The sequence below is a fragment of the Triplophysa dalaica genome, chromosome 12, assembly GCF_015846415.1.
Source record: "Triplophysa dalaica isolate WHDGS20190420 chromosome 12, ASM1584641v1, whole genome shotgun sequence".
In the NCBI taxonomy this organism is placed as follows: Eukaryota; Metazoa; Chordata; class Actinopteri; order Cypriniformes; family Nemacheilidae; genus Triplophysa; species Triplophysa dalaica.
Genome location: NC_079553.1, coordinates 5830289 through 5847395, shown reverse-complemented (window position 1 = coordinate 5847395; position 17107 = coordinate 5830289). Strand labels below are relative to the sequence as shown.

Here is a 17107-nt window from a genome sequence, read left to right as displayed (position 1 = left end):
AGAAGATATATAGGAGAAAGTTGGTAACCAAACAATGCCGGTGCCCATCTATTCTGTGGGCACAAAACTAATGCAAGTGAATGGGCCAGTTTACAAGTTATTTCTTCTTTTGTGTTCTGCATGAGAAAGAAAGTCATACAGGTTTGAAATGACAAGAGAAAATGATGACAGCATTATATTGTTTGGTCGGAGCCTTTTTTGAGCCTACACATGAAAATGCTTGTTGGAACTAAATTATCGGTAACTCATGAATTCTTTGGAATACTGACTTATGGTTGGTCTCGTTTGAAAAAAGAAAAGTAGCTGGTTATTACGTTAGAAAAAAAATCACACACACAAAAAATAAAACTAAAGGGATGTTGTTAGGTTTATTGTAAAAAATAAATTAAAAAAGTTTGTTTTTCTTTGATTAAAAAATACATTAAAAAAATATGGGTTGCAAAAAATCTAAGCACACTCTTTATAAAAAATAATCAATTACTCTCCCTACATAAATTATACAAAAAAACACCAAAGAAATCTGTATTGTAGAGTCATAGACCTTTCCAATGATATATAGTTTGTCATGATTCCATTAGAAATTACATTATTGACCCAAACTTAGGTGTCCCGTATACGGAACGGCTGACAGGTAACAGGCTACTCAAAGATTTATTTTGTGCATCATTTATGGATTTTGGCTCACATTTTTTGTGGCTTATACTATAAGTATCAAATACTGAAATCATGATGCTGGGAGTATGGGACAATATTGACTTAATCAATATCTGATACGGGCATGAAGCTTAAGATTTCACGGACCGCATTCTCTGTTACAACAGCCATATGGCTGCACCGATGTGATGAAGTGACATGTAGCCTTCTAAGGGTGTGTGCACATTTTTATTATTTCTTGTTCTGCTAGCTGAGGATGGTTTAGTTGCTTTGTTTCGAGACTCATAAAGACCTTATGTCTTCTTCCCTATTTCTAAGAAAACATTGGCTGTGTTATTTAGTTCTCAAGTTGTCAATCATTTAACAAATGTCGTAAATTAAATTCTTTGGGAGAGACCAAAGAGTTTACCTCAGTCCAACTTCTCTCCGTCTGTGAATGGCATTTGGGAAATAAACCTAATAATTCAATCAAAATAAAAGCCAGAGAATATGAGACTTGATGTCTATCGGTATATAATGTCTATGTGCTATTTTAAGGCAATATTGTGGTTTCATATGTCTGTAAAACAGAGTGTTTCTCTCATTTATGGCATGTGGTATATTTACACAGCTGATTATGGCCAAGCCACAAAATTAGGTGTCTTGTAAAAAGTCCATAATGAATTCTGTCTCTCTCTAATGTCAGAATGTCTAACTGTCGAGTGTGTGAACTTTACCCTCTCTGCTCCACAGTATAGGTCGGCACATTTGCATATATTTTCTTTTCATTCCTGTGGTGGTCCCTAATCCGGCTATCAGAATGTTATAGCTGGGGGTCTTTGGGCACTGCGCCAGCTACTGTGCCTGCTGTCAGAAAACAGGAAAAGGAAATGACCAGGAATCACTAAAAACATGCAGGGGATATTTATAGAGAGGAACCGACCCAAGAGAAACAATGAAACAGAGTGCATTATTACATACGCGGACACACGTGCACACACACGTATGGTGGTCCGATCAAAGGAAGTGAGCGCTTTCTTGTGGTGGCGATTTTATTTTTCTATGTGTAATCAAACTTTTCTTTCTCTTCTACCTCAACCGTTTGCTTGGCTTAGAAGATAAACATGAGCACACATTCCTCTCAGATCATTTATTAGTCCTTAGTTACTTTATAAGCCCTCTGTTTTCTGTAGCCTTTTATCCTTTTATATACTGCAATGTATAAGGATATATCTTCAGACTTGACTTCCGTTATCCTTTAGTTCTTTTGCCGGTGTGTCCCGCAGTGGGCATCTATGTCTGGGTCAACATTTGTTGTCGGTTTGTTTGCGTGTGTGCCGGCCAATTGTAGGTTGATGACTCAAGCAGAGGTTTCCTGGCAGGAGGAACACTTGAAAAGATACCCCTGCCCTGGAGATTTATTGGCCACGCGGTAGTGGACTTGGATGTGCGCTTGTGCATGAGTCTGTTATTTTTCTGTTATAGCCCCTCGGAGCTCAGGAGAAAGAACAGTTTCTCCCTCTGGAGCTTTGTGTAAATCATGAGTTTCTTCTCAGCGTCTTCAGTTCCTCTACATGAAAGCATCCCTCTGTTCCTGTTCACCATCACAGACACTGAAATAATCAATATTAGATGATAAACGGAAATATGTAGCAGGGCCAATTTTTCTGCACAGTATGAATCCAGGTTTTCTTATATGAGCTATGGCGGCACTGCTAAAAAGGTGCTTATTGATGACATAGAAGAACAATTTTTACTAAATGGTTCATTAAAGACCTTGTAACATCCAAAGAACCTTACTGTTTGCCGAAAAAAGGCGAATAGGAATATAAAAAAGGTAGAATGAAGTGGTTTTTTTAAAGAATTGTTTAAGAATTGGAAACATTTTTTATTTATATTGGACGTATATAGTTTTAGTGAATCTGGGCGTCCCAATAGTTTGGAAGAAGCCACCCAGTTTAAACAAATGATAACATGGAAATATTGTGTAAAATGCCATCATCTTCAAAAATGCTATAGGTAAATTAAATATAACCCAGACTACATTTAATACAGATTTATCTCCAACAACTATAAACATTGCTTCTGCCAACAACAATGTGTTTTGTGCAGTGAATTACTGACCAAGAGCATTAAAGAACAATTTTGTACTGTGTTGTTCACTCAGCACTTGCAGGGATAGTTTACCCAAAAATAAAAATTCTGTAATCTTTCACCTTCATATTAACATGCATGAATTACTTCTGCAAAACACAAAAGAAGATATTTCAAAAAATGTCCGTTACCAAACAACATAGGCTCCCATTCATTGACTTACATTAAAGAAACTGTACAGGTTTTTTTAAATGAGTTTGAATCGGTGAAGACAGACTTATTTTTGTGTGAACTTTCCCTTTAATGTCAAAATCTGTGTAAAATATTGGTCATTGAATAAAACCACTTATACTAATATATGTTTTCTTGATCTTTTTCTCAGATGTGGCAATAGGGGCTCCATTCGCAGGGGAAGATCGTAGCGGTCGAGTCTTCATCTACAACGGGCAAAAGACTGGTCTGATGCCGAAGGAATCTCAAGTGCTGAGAGGTGCCTGGGCCTCATCTGACATCCCAGCAGGGTTTGGGTTTACCCTGCGTGGAGATTCCGACATAGATAACAACCAGTACCCTGGTGAGCAAAGCAAAACCATCAATCCCTCTCTCCCGCTGTCTATCATTCGCATGCCTTTTATACATGTTTCTGTTAAGATAATCATGCTGAGGAACTGATGTAAACTATAAAGATGAGAGACAATAAGACAGGACAAAGCAGAGATGGAGAGAACTCAGACATACATGTCGAGTCACGTTGTTGGTCAATGTGCCGTTGTTTTTATGAATGTGTGATGAAGCATTTCCTATCTGGGGTCTGTGTGATATGGTTTAGATTTGTGCATTTCCTGTTGTGATGAGCATGTTGTTTTCAAAGTTTTCCGCATATTTTTCTCATTTCTGTGTTTGTCACTTTATTTATTTTTCATAATTTATTGAGAACAATCTTCGTATGATGTGACCCATGTGATTTCTGAGATCTCTGTTTGGGCCACGTCAAACCATACAAACATGAATAAGTAATGATTCTGCTTGTCATAACAAGTTCACTGATCAGGGATTTACTGGAGAAGGTCAAATAAATCATTTGAACATTAAGATATTTTAAGCAGTTATTTTGAGTTCACGGCTATGACAGGTGCTGGTGAATAAACAAGCTATTTGGTTTAGGAGACTTTCTTTTATAGACATACTTCTTGTGAGTGTGGTTTACTCAATGTAAACAGTCCTTTAACAAGTTGTTACATCACATCCCTCGCATATATAAGTAATCAAGTTTACCTTTCGGCCACAACAGATAGCAACACATTATACACTGTAGCAACGTATGTGTATAAAGAAATTCTATCCTACTAATACTTGTAATGCACTTCCTAAAAAATGAGATTGAGGTCCGTTTTAAATGTTTACAGGACCGTCTATCTTTGTAAGTACTGAAAATAGAGTTCATTTGTTTTTACAAACTGAGGACCAAGTCTTAATTATTTTCTGTGGAAATCAACATCACGACACAGATACTGTTAACTGACTCCGTAGACAATTTTTTAGATTCCATTAAAAAAAATCTCTTCTAGAACCAGAACATTGTTGAAACACCATTGTTGTGATAGCTTCTGTGATAGCTTCAAATGTGTTAGTTTCTATTGGCATTAACTATCCGAGAGAAAAAATATATTTCAGAAAAAACAGGGATCTAAATGTTCTTACAATTCATCACAACTAAAATAAATGTGAATTAACTGATTTATTTTAACATTCACTAACCCAAGTGATGCTTTAACAAACGGTTCATTCCTTCTGTCCTTTAATATTTTCTTTAATTTTTTTTAATTGCATCAATACAGACGCTATCACATGCTGTCTGTAAAGAGAGGGGTTGACTTCTTACACAGGTGTGTTTGTGTGGAGGCAGTTTGTTCATTTTTCCTATGGACAGGATTTTCCTAGAGTTAGGATTGTTTTTTGCATGCATATATGAAAGCAATCTATAAGGTCATGCTTGGGAGAATGACATTCAAAGGTGTACACAAATATACAAACACAGTGATGTGGCAGAATGATGTTTAGCAGAGCCAGTAAGTCAAAGAAAGAAAGAAAGCAGGTTGTCCTGTCTGTTTATCTCTGAAGCTTTTTAAAGATAAAGAAACCTCTGGAATCTTTAATCAGTGTAAAGCAGAAGCAGAATGATCTCTGTGTTTGTAAAGTACGTGTCTTTGTGATAGATATTTATCCAGCTGTTTATTATTATGACATCATATTAAGATTTTTTTAAGATTGTGTTTTTCCTATAAAGTTAACAATGCTATTTAAGACTATTGTTTTAAAACCACTGCAATTTAGGTTACGTGTCATTTTTCATCTGAGCTTTAGAATTCAGACGGCTGTTAAATTGTTAGTTGTTCTTTAAGATACTTCTATAAATGATTTAATTGGACACGTGACTGGCCTAAAGTGAACTTCTGGTCTGTGTTTAGTTATAATACAACAATTTATTTCATATTTTATATATATCAATATTATTTAATATATAATACTTCATTATACTGTATATACATACTATTCAATTAAGTTATAAGAGAGGTCTAACGGAAGTTAAGTTTGGGCCACATAACGTTTGTTAAACCGTCTACATAAAAAACCTTAGGTTATGATTGGCCATTGTCTTGGCATGTGTAAAAGTGACATTGCCTGCCATAATATGCCATGTGCCAACACATATTCATATATAAAAAGTGGTCATACGTCATTCTTTTGGTTCGTTTAAGTATTTCCACATTCTTGCTTGATCACTTTTATTTCAAAAGAAGAGTTAAAATCAAGTTTTCTATTACATGTCACTTGTGAGTTGAACTGAAGTACACACGCACACATTTTCTTCAGTCCGTTTATACTTGATTTTTACTTTTGTGTGTGAGGTTAAGGTAAGGGCTGGAGTTAAGTTGGTGATTAAATGCAGAGTTAAAGTCAAAGGTCAAGGGTCATTGATGCTGACCTGCTAGAAGAGCGGTGGAGGTTACATCCTCTGCATTTCCTGCACACAGCTTCAGGCAGTTCACTCAGAGAGAAACAGACACATTTATGTCGTACATTCAGAAACAATTATTTCATTTTATTACACTGCTCATTTGAATGCTTGATTCAGATTGGCCATTCGCAACATTTGCAAGTTTGTTATTCCCAGCAAACAACCGCTCAAAACACACAGTAACCCGGATGCAGTAAATCATTTTGTCAGGTATTTTTTGACAAATTAAATATGATTATATCTTTTAATAACAAACTGCATATGACATTATATTTAAAAATGATGAAACCAAATTGCCTGTTTGTGACATTTGAACGTAGTTTCTTACCATAGCCTGTTAACTGTCACCCGTTCCGTATACGGGACACCTAAGTTTGCATCAATATTGTGCATGTAATTCTAATCGAATCATGACAAACTATATATCATTGGAAAGGTCTAAGACTGTAGAACACAGCTTTCATTGGTGTTTTTTTATAATTTATGTAGGGAGAGTAATTGTCTCTTTTTCATAAAGAGTGAGCTCAGATTTTTTGTTCCTTTTGCGACCTGTATTTTTTTAATGTACTTTTTAATCAAAGAAAAGCATAAAGCTTTTTTATATAGTTTTTACAATAAACCTAACAACATACCTTTCATTTTTTGTGTGTGTGTGACCAACCGTAAGTCTGTTTTCCCAAAAATTCATGAGTTACCCCCATTTTAGTTCCAACATGTGTTTTCATGTGTAGGCTCAAAAAGGGCTCCGACAGTTAACCAAAAGTAAACGACTTTTCCTCGCAGGGGGTCTGCCTATGGTAAAAATAATAAAATATTTTGAATCCAGTTTTTTTTCATGTGCCAAGTAGCCGTGCAATATGTTGGATAATGTACAAGCAGCCGGTTGTTATCGTGAAATAAGCCCCTTCAGTATGATCAATGCCCTCCGCTTTGCGTCGGGTCCTGATTACAGCGTCAGGGCTTATTTTTACCGGCTGCCTGCACATTATCCCTTACTTAGAAATGTCAAGCAGGGGCGTATAATAGAAGGCCAGAATTTTTATCGAGAGAAAACGGTACAAAGAAATGTAGATTTCGCTTTTAAAGCTCCACTGAGATTAAAATTCCCCTCTCCGCAATATTTCTTCTGTGCATTACATTCAGAAACATACTTGATACTTGTGTTTTTCTGTCTGTGTGAATCTGATGTTACAGTCAGGACCCCTTAGAAATATTTTACGGTGTTTGTGGAACTTGGGTGGGCATCGTACACTTCTTAAATCAGAGGGGAGCACAACCACATACACGATTCTACACATTTCACTGTCAGACGTCCACAGAGAGGCGTCCGTTACTTTCAGATTTCTTTGGATAGGCAGAAGTGAATCGGTGAATGTATGTCAGGTGAAATGAGAGAGGAACTCAGAGTTGGAAGTAAAGGGATCGCATGACTTGGCTGTGCTCAGGCATTTCTCTGGCTGGATGCTGAAGATGACTAAAACAGACTCAAGCCCCTCTAAAGTCCAAGTGTGTAAGCTTCCCGTCTTCTCCCTTCATCCGAGCACTTAAGACTTCTGTGTTGTGGTGGCCAGAGGGTTTCGACCTAAATATTTCAGATTGATTCTTACAGTAGACACACACACCCAAAAACACTTACACCTCATTGCCTTTGTGTGGAAGTCAAACTCACAAATGCAGTTTCCAGATGTGAGTGCAATAGATTACAATTCTCTCATATGCAAAAAAATAAGGTGATATCTCGACCTCCTGGGATGCGCGGGATGTGTCTGTCTGTCGACGTGAGAGAGCGCGTTTCTCAGTGCGCTGTGTTTGAGGTGTGTTTTCTGTCACCATACCAAAAACCCGTGTGTGGGGACTCTGGGATTGGATGTTTGCCAGGGGGATCTTTTTTCTGAAGGCAGGACCCGAAGGAAACCGAGACCAATCAACCTGAGAGAAACTGGATTTAAAGCTGCAGTCTCTGAACACTCATTAGAGAGCTGGAACGGCTCTGGAACATTCCTGCCTGTAAGGCCTTGAGCTTGCCTGACTGCAAGCATCCCTACAGGACCATTTTATACTCTTCCTACCTTGAATTGCTTTGTGAAATTCAACTGGGGAGACAGAACATTCTTTTCCTCAGCTTTGAAGACCAAATGAAACTGAGCTTGTGTGATTGTTGAATTGTATTTGAGATCGTACACTTATCAATTTGTCAATCGGAGTATTTCGCTGCTAAGTCTAATAAAGTCTGGATTGTTGTATTGATAGACGTTGTATAATTCTAGCAAAATATGTTATTATATCAAGACGGCCTCCCATCATAGAATAACAGTATTTGATATATTAACACTTTTTTGATTGCGAATCATTGTGTATAATGAATATTATATATTATTGTTGTAATATGATTTATATATTATGTATTATACATATTTATATCAAATATATTTTAAATTTTAGATTCTTTCTGGATCCAAATGATGTAGTTGCAACATTTACCGGAGGGCCTATTGTGGCCAGTCAGTCAAATGTTGAACTCTTGTTATACATGGATGTACAAAATGACAGAGATGAAGGACTATTATGGCTTTATCAGAGACTTCAGTGGAAGCAATCGACTAGTAGCAAAACACACTGCCAAAATTCCTCTGTTTCGTTTGAGGTACAGAGGGGGTGGTATGTATCCATCTTGACCATGTTCATAGTGTCTATGGCCGTAAGCATAGGCCTTTTCATGTACTTTTGATGGAGTTTGGGATACGACACCGTAAAAAGACAAGAAAGTTATGAAAGGGGGGAGGCATATTAGATCAGGAAAAACATGTTTGAGCCCCTGGACTTCATAAAAGACCATTTAGACTAAATTGTATCTGTTGCTCTACAAGTAGAATACAGCGCAATGATTGTTGGTTTTAGCACTGGGAACTGTTATTTTCTTTTAGTTTAGTTTTAATTTATTTTATAGTCAATCGTGTTAGGGCCTCGCCTTAAACTTAATTCAGTTTGTTTCTGAGGCAAACGCATTTCAATTTAGTTCTTACAATATCAAGGCCACTATTTTTCTTACAATGAACAAAATGTTTTATTTAGGATTGTCAAACGAATAATCGCATCCAGAACTAAAGTTTGTGTTACAGAACATGGGTCTGTGCATATTACATTTGTATTTATAAAAACATATACATGCATGCATAATCAAAATCAAAATGAATGGAAATGTATAATTTCAATAATTTGCAAATATACATCTAAATTTTTGCTAAATATGTATTTGTGTATGAGTTTATAAATACAAAGTAAATATGCAAAGTAAACAGACATTTATTATTTAAACACAAACTTTTATCCTGGATGGGATTGATCACAATTAATTGTTTGACAGCCCTAGTTTTTTTAATTTAGATGAAGTCGACTAAAATAATCTTTGGACATAAACAGATTAAATACCGATGCATATCTTTAATGCAGTGTAAATCGCTTTAGATTAAAGCATCTGCCAAATGCACAAATATAAAATGTAACTGTTCAGCACATTAACATCTCATATAGGCTTAACTACCTTTTTTTGTGCCCAGTTTGATTGACAGGCACAGAAAATATTTAGCGTGGCGTTTTTACATGTTCCTTCATCATATATGACTCTAGGCTTTTTTGACTGCGGCTGGAGATTAAACCCTTACACATTCTCAGTGGCTCTCTAAAATTTCCTTTCTGGCTCCGATCAGGGACAGCAGGTGATGTGAGATGCGAGAGCAGTAGAAGGAGAAACGGGTGATGTCTTTGATGGAGTCTGCTGGAGGCCCAAATGACTTCCAGCTGCAGTGTGCTTTGAAGCTTTACGATCCAGCCACTCACCCTTATTCTCTTTCTTTCCCATTCTCTTGCGAACCACGTTTTACTGTTTCATGTGTCAGTCCTGTAGCTCTCTACAGATTCCTCCTTTAAATGTGTATCATTTTCTCCACAGATTTGTTGGTCGGTGCTTTTGGCGTTGGTAAAGTTGTGGCCTACAGGTGAGATTTTTCTTGACTTGAAATACATCCTAAAAATACATCATAACAGCAAACACTTATTCTGGTCTTCTTAGACATTCTCATATAAGTTTCTTTAATACACACAAAGATTAGAGCGAGTGGTACAGCAAACACCTGCATGTGCGGTTTAACTGGAAGAACTTGAGACGTATGAAGTTGTTTTTCGTTCTATGATACAACAGAATTTTCAAATTGCATTACAGAAAATATTGAAATGTCTGGCCCAATGATGGGCCTATGACACCTTAGTGGCTAAGACTTCCCTTGTGTTTCCGATCAGGTTTCCCTCAGAAAAGCTTCAAACTATTTTCCTGCCCCAAAACCACCAATATACACAGATATTTTAAACATGCCCCGGCACACATCCTCACACACAAGTGGTGTCGCGATGTCAGTGTTAAAACGATTAAGTGTTGTGGGCTCTTGTGTATTTGTGTAATCTAATATTTCCACTGCCAATCCAGTTTGAGTGCAAGTCTCAACAGACTACAAGAGCACACAGGGCTGAAACACCAGACACAGGTTCACTTTTTATTTATTCAGCCTGTGTGATGGTGTATTAAATGTTTCTTTTCTTTTCGTTAAATATGGTATAAACAGATCTTTTTTTAAACCATAGATGAAATGTCCTTGCCCCCTGAAAGATGTCTCTGGAAGAGGCTTCCTTAGAACTCACACCTGTCTCTGTAACAACTGTAGAATTAGGAGGACAGTCCAAGATTTTTTAGCCAATCAGAAAGCTAGAAAAAGTTCATGCCTATGCAATATTATTACTAAGAAATAAAGTTGTGTTTCTATATATATTTTTGCCATTATAATCTCATCATCATTGTTTTATGCTAGGGCACGGCCGGTGGTCGCAGTGGACGCTCAGCTCATTCTGACACCCAGAATTCTCAACCCTGAGGACAAGTCCTGCCGCATGCCCGATTCTGATGACATGGTCACCTGGTAAGTGTTCCCATTACCTACAGGTATCCAATGCTTCTAAAGGTATTCTCAAATGCTATGACACAGAGATTGACCTTCATATACGCACCAAAAATAATTTCCCATTAGAAAGAATAGAAGCTATTTCTCCTATAGACGACAATGTTAGTAAATAAAGAGTTAATGGAAACTTTAGCTTAAGCTTCCTCTGCCTCAGGTTTTTCTCCTGAGAACCAGAAATCTCAAAAATGTTTCAACAGTGTCATGTACTGACCTCAGATGTGTGAAGTCTACAATTTTAATAAAAACTTCTCATTAAATTTACCGAAACCCAGATTATTTCCCTGTACAATCTACATTAATTTCACATTAATTATGCAAAAAAATACATATATTTATTTTAAATAAAATATAAAAGAAATCTTATATACACAAAACTAAGCTATTTAAGATATTTAGTTTTGTTTCATTAAAGTGAAGAGGTCTGTCATCATTTACTCACCCTCTTGTAATTTCACACCTGTATGACTTTCTTTCTTCCGCAGAACACAAAAGAAGATATTTCGAAGAATGTTGTTAACTGGCCCCATTCACTTGTATTGGTTTTGTGTTCATACAATAGAAGTGAATGGGGGCCAGTGCTTCTTCTTTTGTGTTCTGCGGAAGAAAGAACGTTTAAGTTTATTAAGTTTATGTTTAAAACAAGCAGGAAATCTGCAAACATGCTAATAAAACATCATTTTGGAAAATCTTACTTTGAAATATAAAGTAAATATATCATTATTTGAGAATCTATAGATAATTGTACAATAACTTTTAGGTTTACATTTATGCATTTGGCAGACACTTCTATCCAAAGCGACTTATGTTGCATTATCCTACATTTATACTTAGACATATGCAATCCCTTGGGATCAAACCCACAACGTTGCGTTGTTAATGCAGTTCTCCTTCTACTGAGCTACAGGAAAGCTACTATGGATACCAGACAAAAAATGCTTAATAAGAATTATTTTTCTTAATACTATGTGGTATAGGTTAATGCAACTATAAGTCATACTTCCTTTTTGATTTATTTCAGAAGAAGTGTTGTATACTGTAAGTGCTGTGAGGACAGATATGTTGATCTTCAGTCCATGTTAGGGGTAGACAAACGCACGCTGGGCCGAGGAGCTATGGCTGACTAGGAGGCTTTAAAGCCATGTGTTTTTTTTCTACTCTGTGGTAAAACTAAGTGTTTCTGGAAGTCTCCATGCATTCTTCCTTGCCACACGAACACACACACAAGACACAACCCTGCATTCTTACCCAGTATGCGAATAGATGTTGTGTGCCACAACTGGTTACGGGCCCCCTGACTGTAAACATACTCGATCCGTTTGGCTGCTTGGGCCGCATGTGCCTGTATGTTAGGGTTGGCGCATGGAAGAAAGCACTGGAGGTTTTGGAAAGACAGAGAAGTGCCGTTTTTCAGCAATAACAAGAGAGTAGCTTATGAAAATAAATGTACGAACTGTGGTTGGAAGTAGAGACGGAGAGAAACATGAAGACACGTAAGGGCAAACAGAGACAGAACAAGACAGCAAAAACAGGAATGGGCAGTAATTACAGATGGCCGGGCGGGAGGAGTTACACTGGGGTCAAAACAGGGGTCAAGGGGCAACCTCCGGGCACTTGAGCGCGTTTACGTCTTTACCTCTGTCACGGGGGAGAACTACTAGCTAGGCATCATTGAATTATGCAGCAGGGCTGCTTCCTCCCTTAAATATACATACTGTTAAAAGATACACGCACACACAGCACAACTTCAATATTTTGCAGTGTTGTTTCAAATGTATGACTACCTGGAGGGGTCATGGCAAGGTTTGCGGGGTTAGAACACAATGCACAATGCTGGAATCCACCCGGGGCCCCTGGGTATTCGTTGTTGTTCGCGAAGCACAACATCGCAAGCGTTTATCGCTAATTCCAACCCAGACACGTTTAATGCTACGTAAGTGCGAGTGTGTCCGTGCAGAGGGGGGTAATAGGGTGTTTCTGATTAGACATATTTAGGTTGCATGCACCGCTGTGCAAGGCAGTGCGTAGAATTGGCCCTTTGGGCCATTAAGACTGCTTTTGTAAATCCCCGAGCACAGATATCATTACAGGTTCCACGGAAAGGAAATAGGGGTCTTAAGCGCCAGCTGGAAAGGTGTGAGCATGTAAAAATAAGTGGTTTATTCGTAACGTTTTTTTTTTGTGTGCTTACAACATGTGTGTGTGTGGATGGAATCGCACTCTTCTAATCCTCAGGGTTGGTTTTGTTTGTGTTTCTTTGGCAGCGGTTAGTTTTAAACTAGGCAAACCTTGGGGCAGATTTGCCATCTTTAGATTCCAGCGGCCGTCGGGAACGTCCTGTTGCATGCTGATATTTGATAAGAGAGTGGGTGTTAGCGAATAAGACTTGAAGCAACATCTTTTTCTGTTGCATACAAATGTTTTTGGAATATTTTGAAAACAATACAGTGTTTGTGTGAGAGAAACCGTTTCGGGGAGTTCGAGAACTTGAGCCTCATTTTCAGACAGGAACAGGAAGTTGTTTTGGTTGTTTTCTTGGGCTGCTCTAATTGCTGGCCTCTATTACCAGACTAATAGAGAGAGAGAAAGGGAAAGATAGAGAGATAAGGGAAGGGAGATAGACAGAAGAGGCTATAGGACTAGAGGCAAACTCAATTAAGTCATTAAATATTGAAGACCACAGAATCTTTCAGCGTACCATATTTTCAGCTCTACATGCATTGATGTAGCGCAAATATGCTGCACTATTTAAAATTATCTCTATGTTATGTTGTGTTTTGTTGAGTTCTGTTATATTTTATGTCATGTTATGTTATGTTATGTCATCATGTAAACTGAGTTTATGCTTTAATGGTTTTCGCCTTCTCTCTTCCACAGTTTGTCAGTAAATGTGTGTGCTAAAATCTCTGGGATTGGAATCCCGGATTATGTAGGTAAGTGCATCGGTTTTGATATTCTGGCTTGTCAAATGCTTTTCAAAAGTTCAGATGAAAAAGCGTCTAAGTGGCGTCAAAAAAAGAACTTCTAAAATAAGCATTTTAACGGGCTACTATAATTAGGTTCAGTGATTTCACTTTAATTTCAAAGAATATGTCCTCTTTTTATTATAGTGAAATAACTTTTAATATAAATATCAGAGCCTGATAAAAAATTTAAGATGGCACTTAGAGGCTTTTGCATCTGAACTCTTCATTTAGTTTTCATAAACTGTACTTATTTGATTTATCAACATTTTTTATCTCTCTGAGTGTCTTTCTCCATGTGGTAGTGATATCTGGCCACTCATACATGTGACTAGAAAAGTGGACATTTGTTGCCGTTTAACCAGAATGAATGTGAATTCCTCAGATATCATCATTTTTAATCAAACTACAGGCTAAATAAAGTTAAAAATCACAAGATCGTATGCATCTACATTCAATAGATCTGTCTTGAAATGTTTATACTGTACTATATATAAAGATTATAATATTATACTGTATATAATGAGTGATTTTTACTTTATACCTTTACTTTTCTAAGTAGAAAATATTGTGCTATTTTAACCCATGGTTGGGTAAAATATTCACAAATTAAACCATTTGTTACAAAATGACCTTCAAATTGTCCAAATTTGACTAAATCAACAACCCAGCATTTTTAGAATATAATGTAAATATTGTTTTTACAAACAAATCGTATAAAAACAAATAAATGATTAATCAATGGCTATATTGTGTTTCAGTGCTTTCTGTATGTTTAGGGACATTTATCGTTCATTGTTAAATTAGGAATTTGTATGTTACCACACCAAGTTTGTTTGCGTGTGTGTGGGTCTAAGCACTTGTCTAAGATCTGTGTGTAAGTGGTCGTAATAATAGCCAAAATGGAGAAGGTGCCAAACTCAGTTAAACCAACAGCAATAAAATCCACTTTCTCAGCACTTCTGAAAGGAGGCCTGCTTAAAGACATGCACGGTTTTGGACATGACAAAGAACAGGTGTGACTGAATGCGTGTGAGGAAAAGCAATGCATGTCAGGTTGCGTGTTTTCTGAAATCTTTATTTGTGTGTTGTTCAGAAGCTCCAGACATTAACCTGAAACATGCTCTTTTAAAGTCCAAGAAAATGAAAAGTGGATACAAAATTTGCAGGAATGAGCACTTAGAGGCAGAAGTAACAATATCACCACTATTTCGCTCTCTCTTTCAGCTCTGAGAATGGACCTCCAGTTGGATTGGTTGAAGCAGCGTGGAGCCGTGAAGAGAATCTTGTTCATGGATTCTCACCAGCACCACAGAACCCAAAACCTGGTTCTGGGTCAAGGAGACCGCCAACATTGCCACAACTACTCTGCCTACCTGCGGGTAAGCCTTGTTGTCCATTGAACTACTAGACTGGGCTTGTTCCTCACAAAATATTATTTTTTCTTCCCGACAACTGAACTCATGGGAAAGTTAATTGTGAGCCAAACTATGGTCCTCATGTAACACAGCTCATCTGGATGGAATAAAGGATGTGAGAAGTAATACATTTTCACACATGAGAAAATGTCACCCAAGAATTCTGCTATGCGGAGGTGACGCTTGAATTAAATGAAGTCTAAAATGTTTGCTGTGTATTTGATAACACAACAAGACACACTTTCCTTTATCTACCCAATTTGAACTAGAATGAAGTCAAAGGCAAAAGGGCATTATCACAGCCTGGCTGCTTTGGAGTTCATAAACAAGATTTCCGTCACAAATCCATGTGCTTACTGTTCAGAAACATAAACAGATTTTCCTGAATCCTTGAAGCTGTATTTTTATTGTTTTTGGCTGTCTGCAGCAAGTATGCTTACGAAGAGCATTTGCTTGTTCTATTTCTGAAGACCACATGAAATCATGAAAGCATTTTTCTGCACTGTGTTAACTGTGTTTTGTCCTATTAAAACAGAAGATTGGGGAGTTTGACAAATATGAAACAGCTATTGGTCATATTTTGCTCGACGGTAATACAAGAGGGAGAGAAACTCCAATTTTAAAGAGTACAAAAGACTCTGGTGCAACATGACAATGTTTAGATGAGATCCTGGATGAGACATTACATTGTAGAAATACTCCACCATATAAGAGACTGGTCAGCGTTTCTTCTCAATCACTCCAGTTTACACCCCACTTACTCTCTTTCATCCTCTGATTTAGGATGAGGGCGAGTTTAGAGATAAATTGAGCCCCATCAGTGTGACACTGAACTACAGTCTGGATCAGAACTCCACTCCCCCTGGATTGCAGCTGCGGCCCATTTTGGATCACTACAGCAAGACCTTTCACCACGAGCAGGTTGGTATGCACTAATAGATGTTTATCATTGTTTGTAAGTGGCTGTGCGTATGCGTGTGTTCATGTAAACATCAAGTTAATAAGGACGGCATGACATATAGGGGTCTAAATTCGATTTTGAAAACACTGTTTGGAACATCTTGAAACTGATGTAAATGTCAGATGTAAGAATAGTTAAAGAAAAGGGTAAGATAAATTCAGTGAAGGAATGGAAGAGGGTGAAAAAACAGATCTTTTTCTGTTTCTTTTTTTAGGCAAACATCCTGCTGGACTGCGGCGAAGACAACATGTGCATCCCAGATCTCAAACTTTCAGCTATAATGTGAGTTCATGGTGGTAGTTATTCATGTATATACAGTACATGTGGAGGAACAGTTTGTATTTGTTTTAATCATTGTGAAGCAGAGTTTTACATTTATTTGTATTGTGAAAGCATGGCATTGAATGATTTTAGTCTTATTTATCCAGATAACACGCATGTTGAAATTAAGGATATATTATAAATGCTTTTTTTGCATTTTTTTAGGGACCGAACAGAACTTATAATTGGGGATGACAACTTTCTTATGTTGACCATTACTGCAGCCAATGAGGGTGAAGGTGCGTATGAGGCAGAGCTTCACGTGACCCTCCCACCAGAGGCAGATTATATCGGCGTGGAGCGCAGACGTGAGGTACACAACATTACCCACAATAAGCACTTTTTTGTACATGCAGCCGTGGGAAAAATTAGGAATCCATTCCTAATGTTCCTTTAATTAGAATTTCTTGATGTATTGTGGCCATTCCAGTCCAGTGTCTGTTGAATTTCAACAAAAATCAAACCTCGGGAGCGACAAAGTTATCGAACAGCAATGTGAAAGACTGAAAACATGACAAGAGGCATAAAAACTGAGGTTATCATATTAAAAAATATATATTTTTCAACTTTTCATACATACATTTCCAGATACTTTAGGCTCAAAAGTGAATATGTACTTGTTTTCTTCGCAGTTTGGGGTCTGAAAAATACGGAGCATCTTTTCTGTTATTTTGACCTGTTTTTCCAGTTTT

The 17107-nt window shown here is 37.3% G+C and overlaps 1 protein-coding gene across 1 annotated transcript in view; it reads left to right on the top strand.

Moving 5' to 3' along the window:
* itga8 (integrin, alpha 8) overlaps positions 1-17107 on the top strand; it is a 53881-nt gene that overhangs the window by 15615 nt on the left and 21159 nt on the right. The window contains exons 13-20 of the mRNA XM_056762137.1: positions 3110-3301; positions 9696-9741; positions 10606-10713; positions 13630-13685; positions 14943-15097; positions 15917-16054; positions 16309-16376; positions 16581-16728. Coding sequence (XP_056618115.1) covers positions 3110-3301; positions 9696-9741; positions 10606-10713; positions 13630-13685; positions 14943-15097; positions 15917-16054; positions 16309-16376; positions 16581-16728 — 911 coding nt within the window. The remainder of the gene's footprint in view (positions 1-3109; positions 3302-9695; positions 9742-10605; positions 10714-13629; positions 13686-14942; positions 15098-15916; positions 16055-16308; positions 16377-16580; positions 16729-17107) is intronic.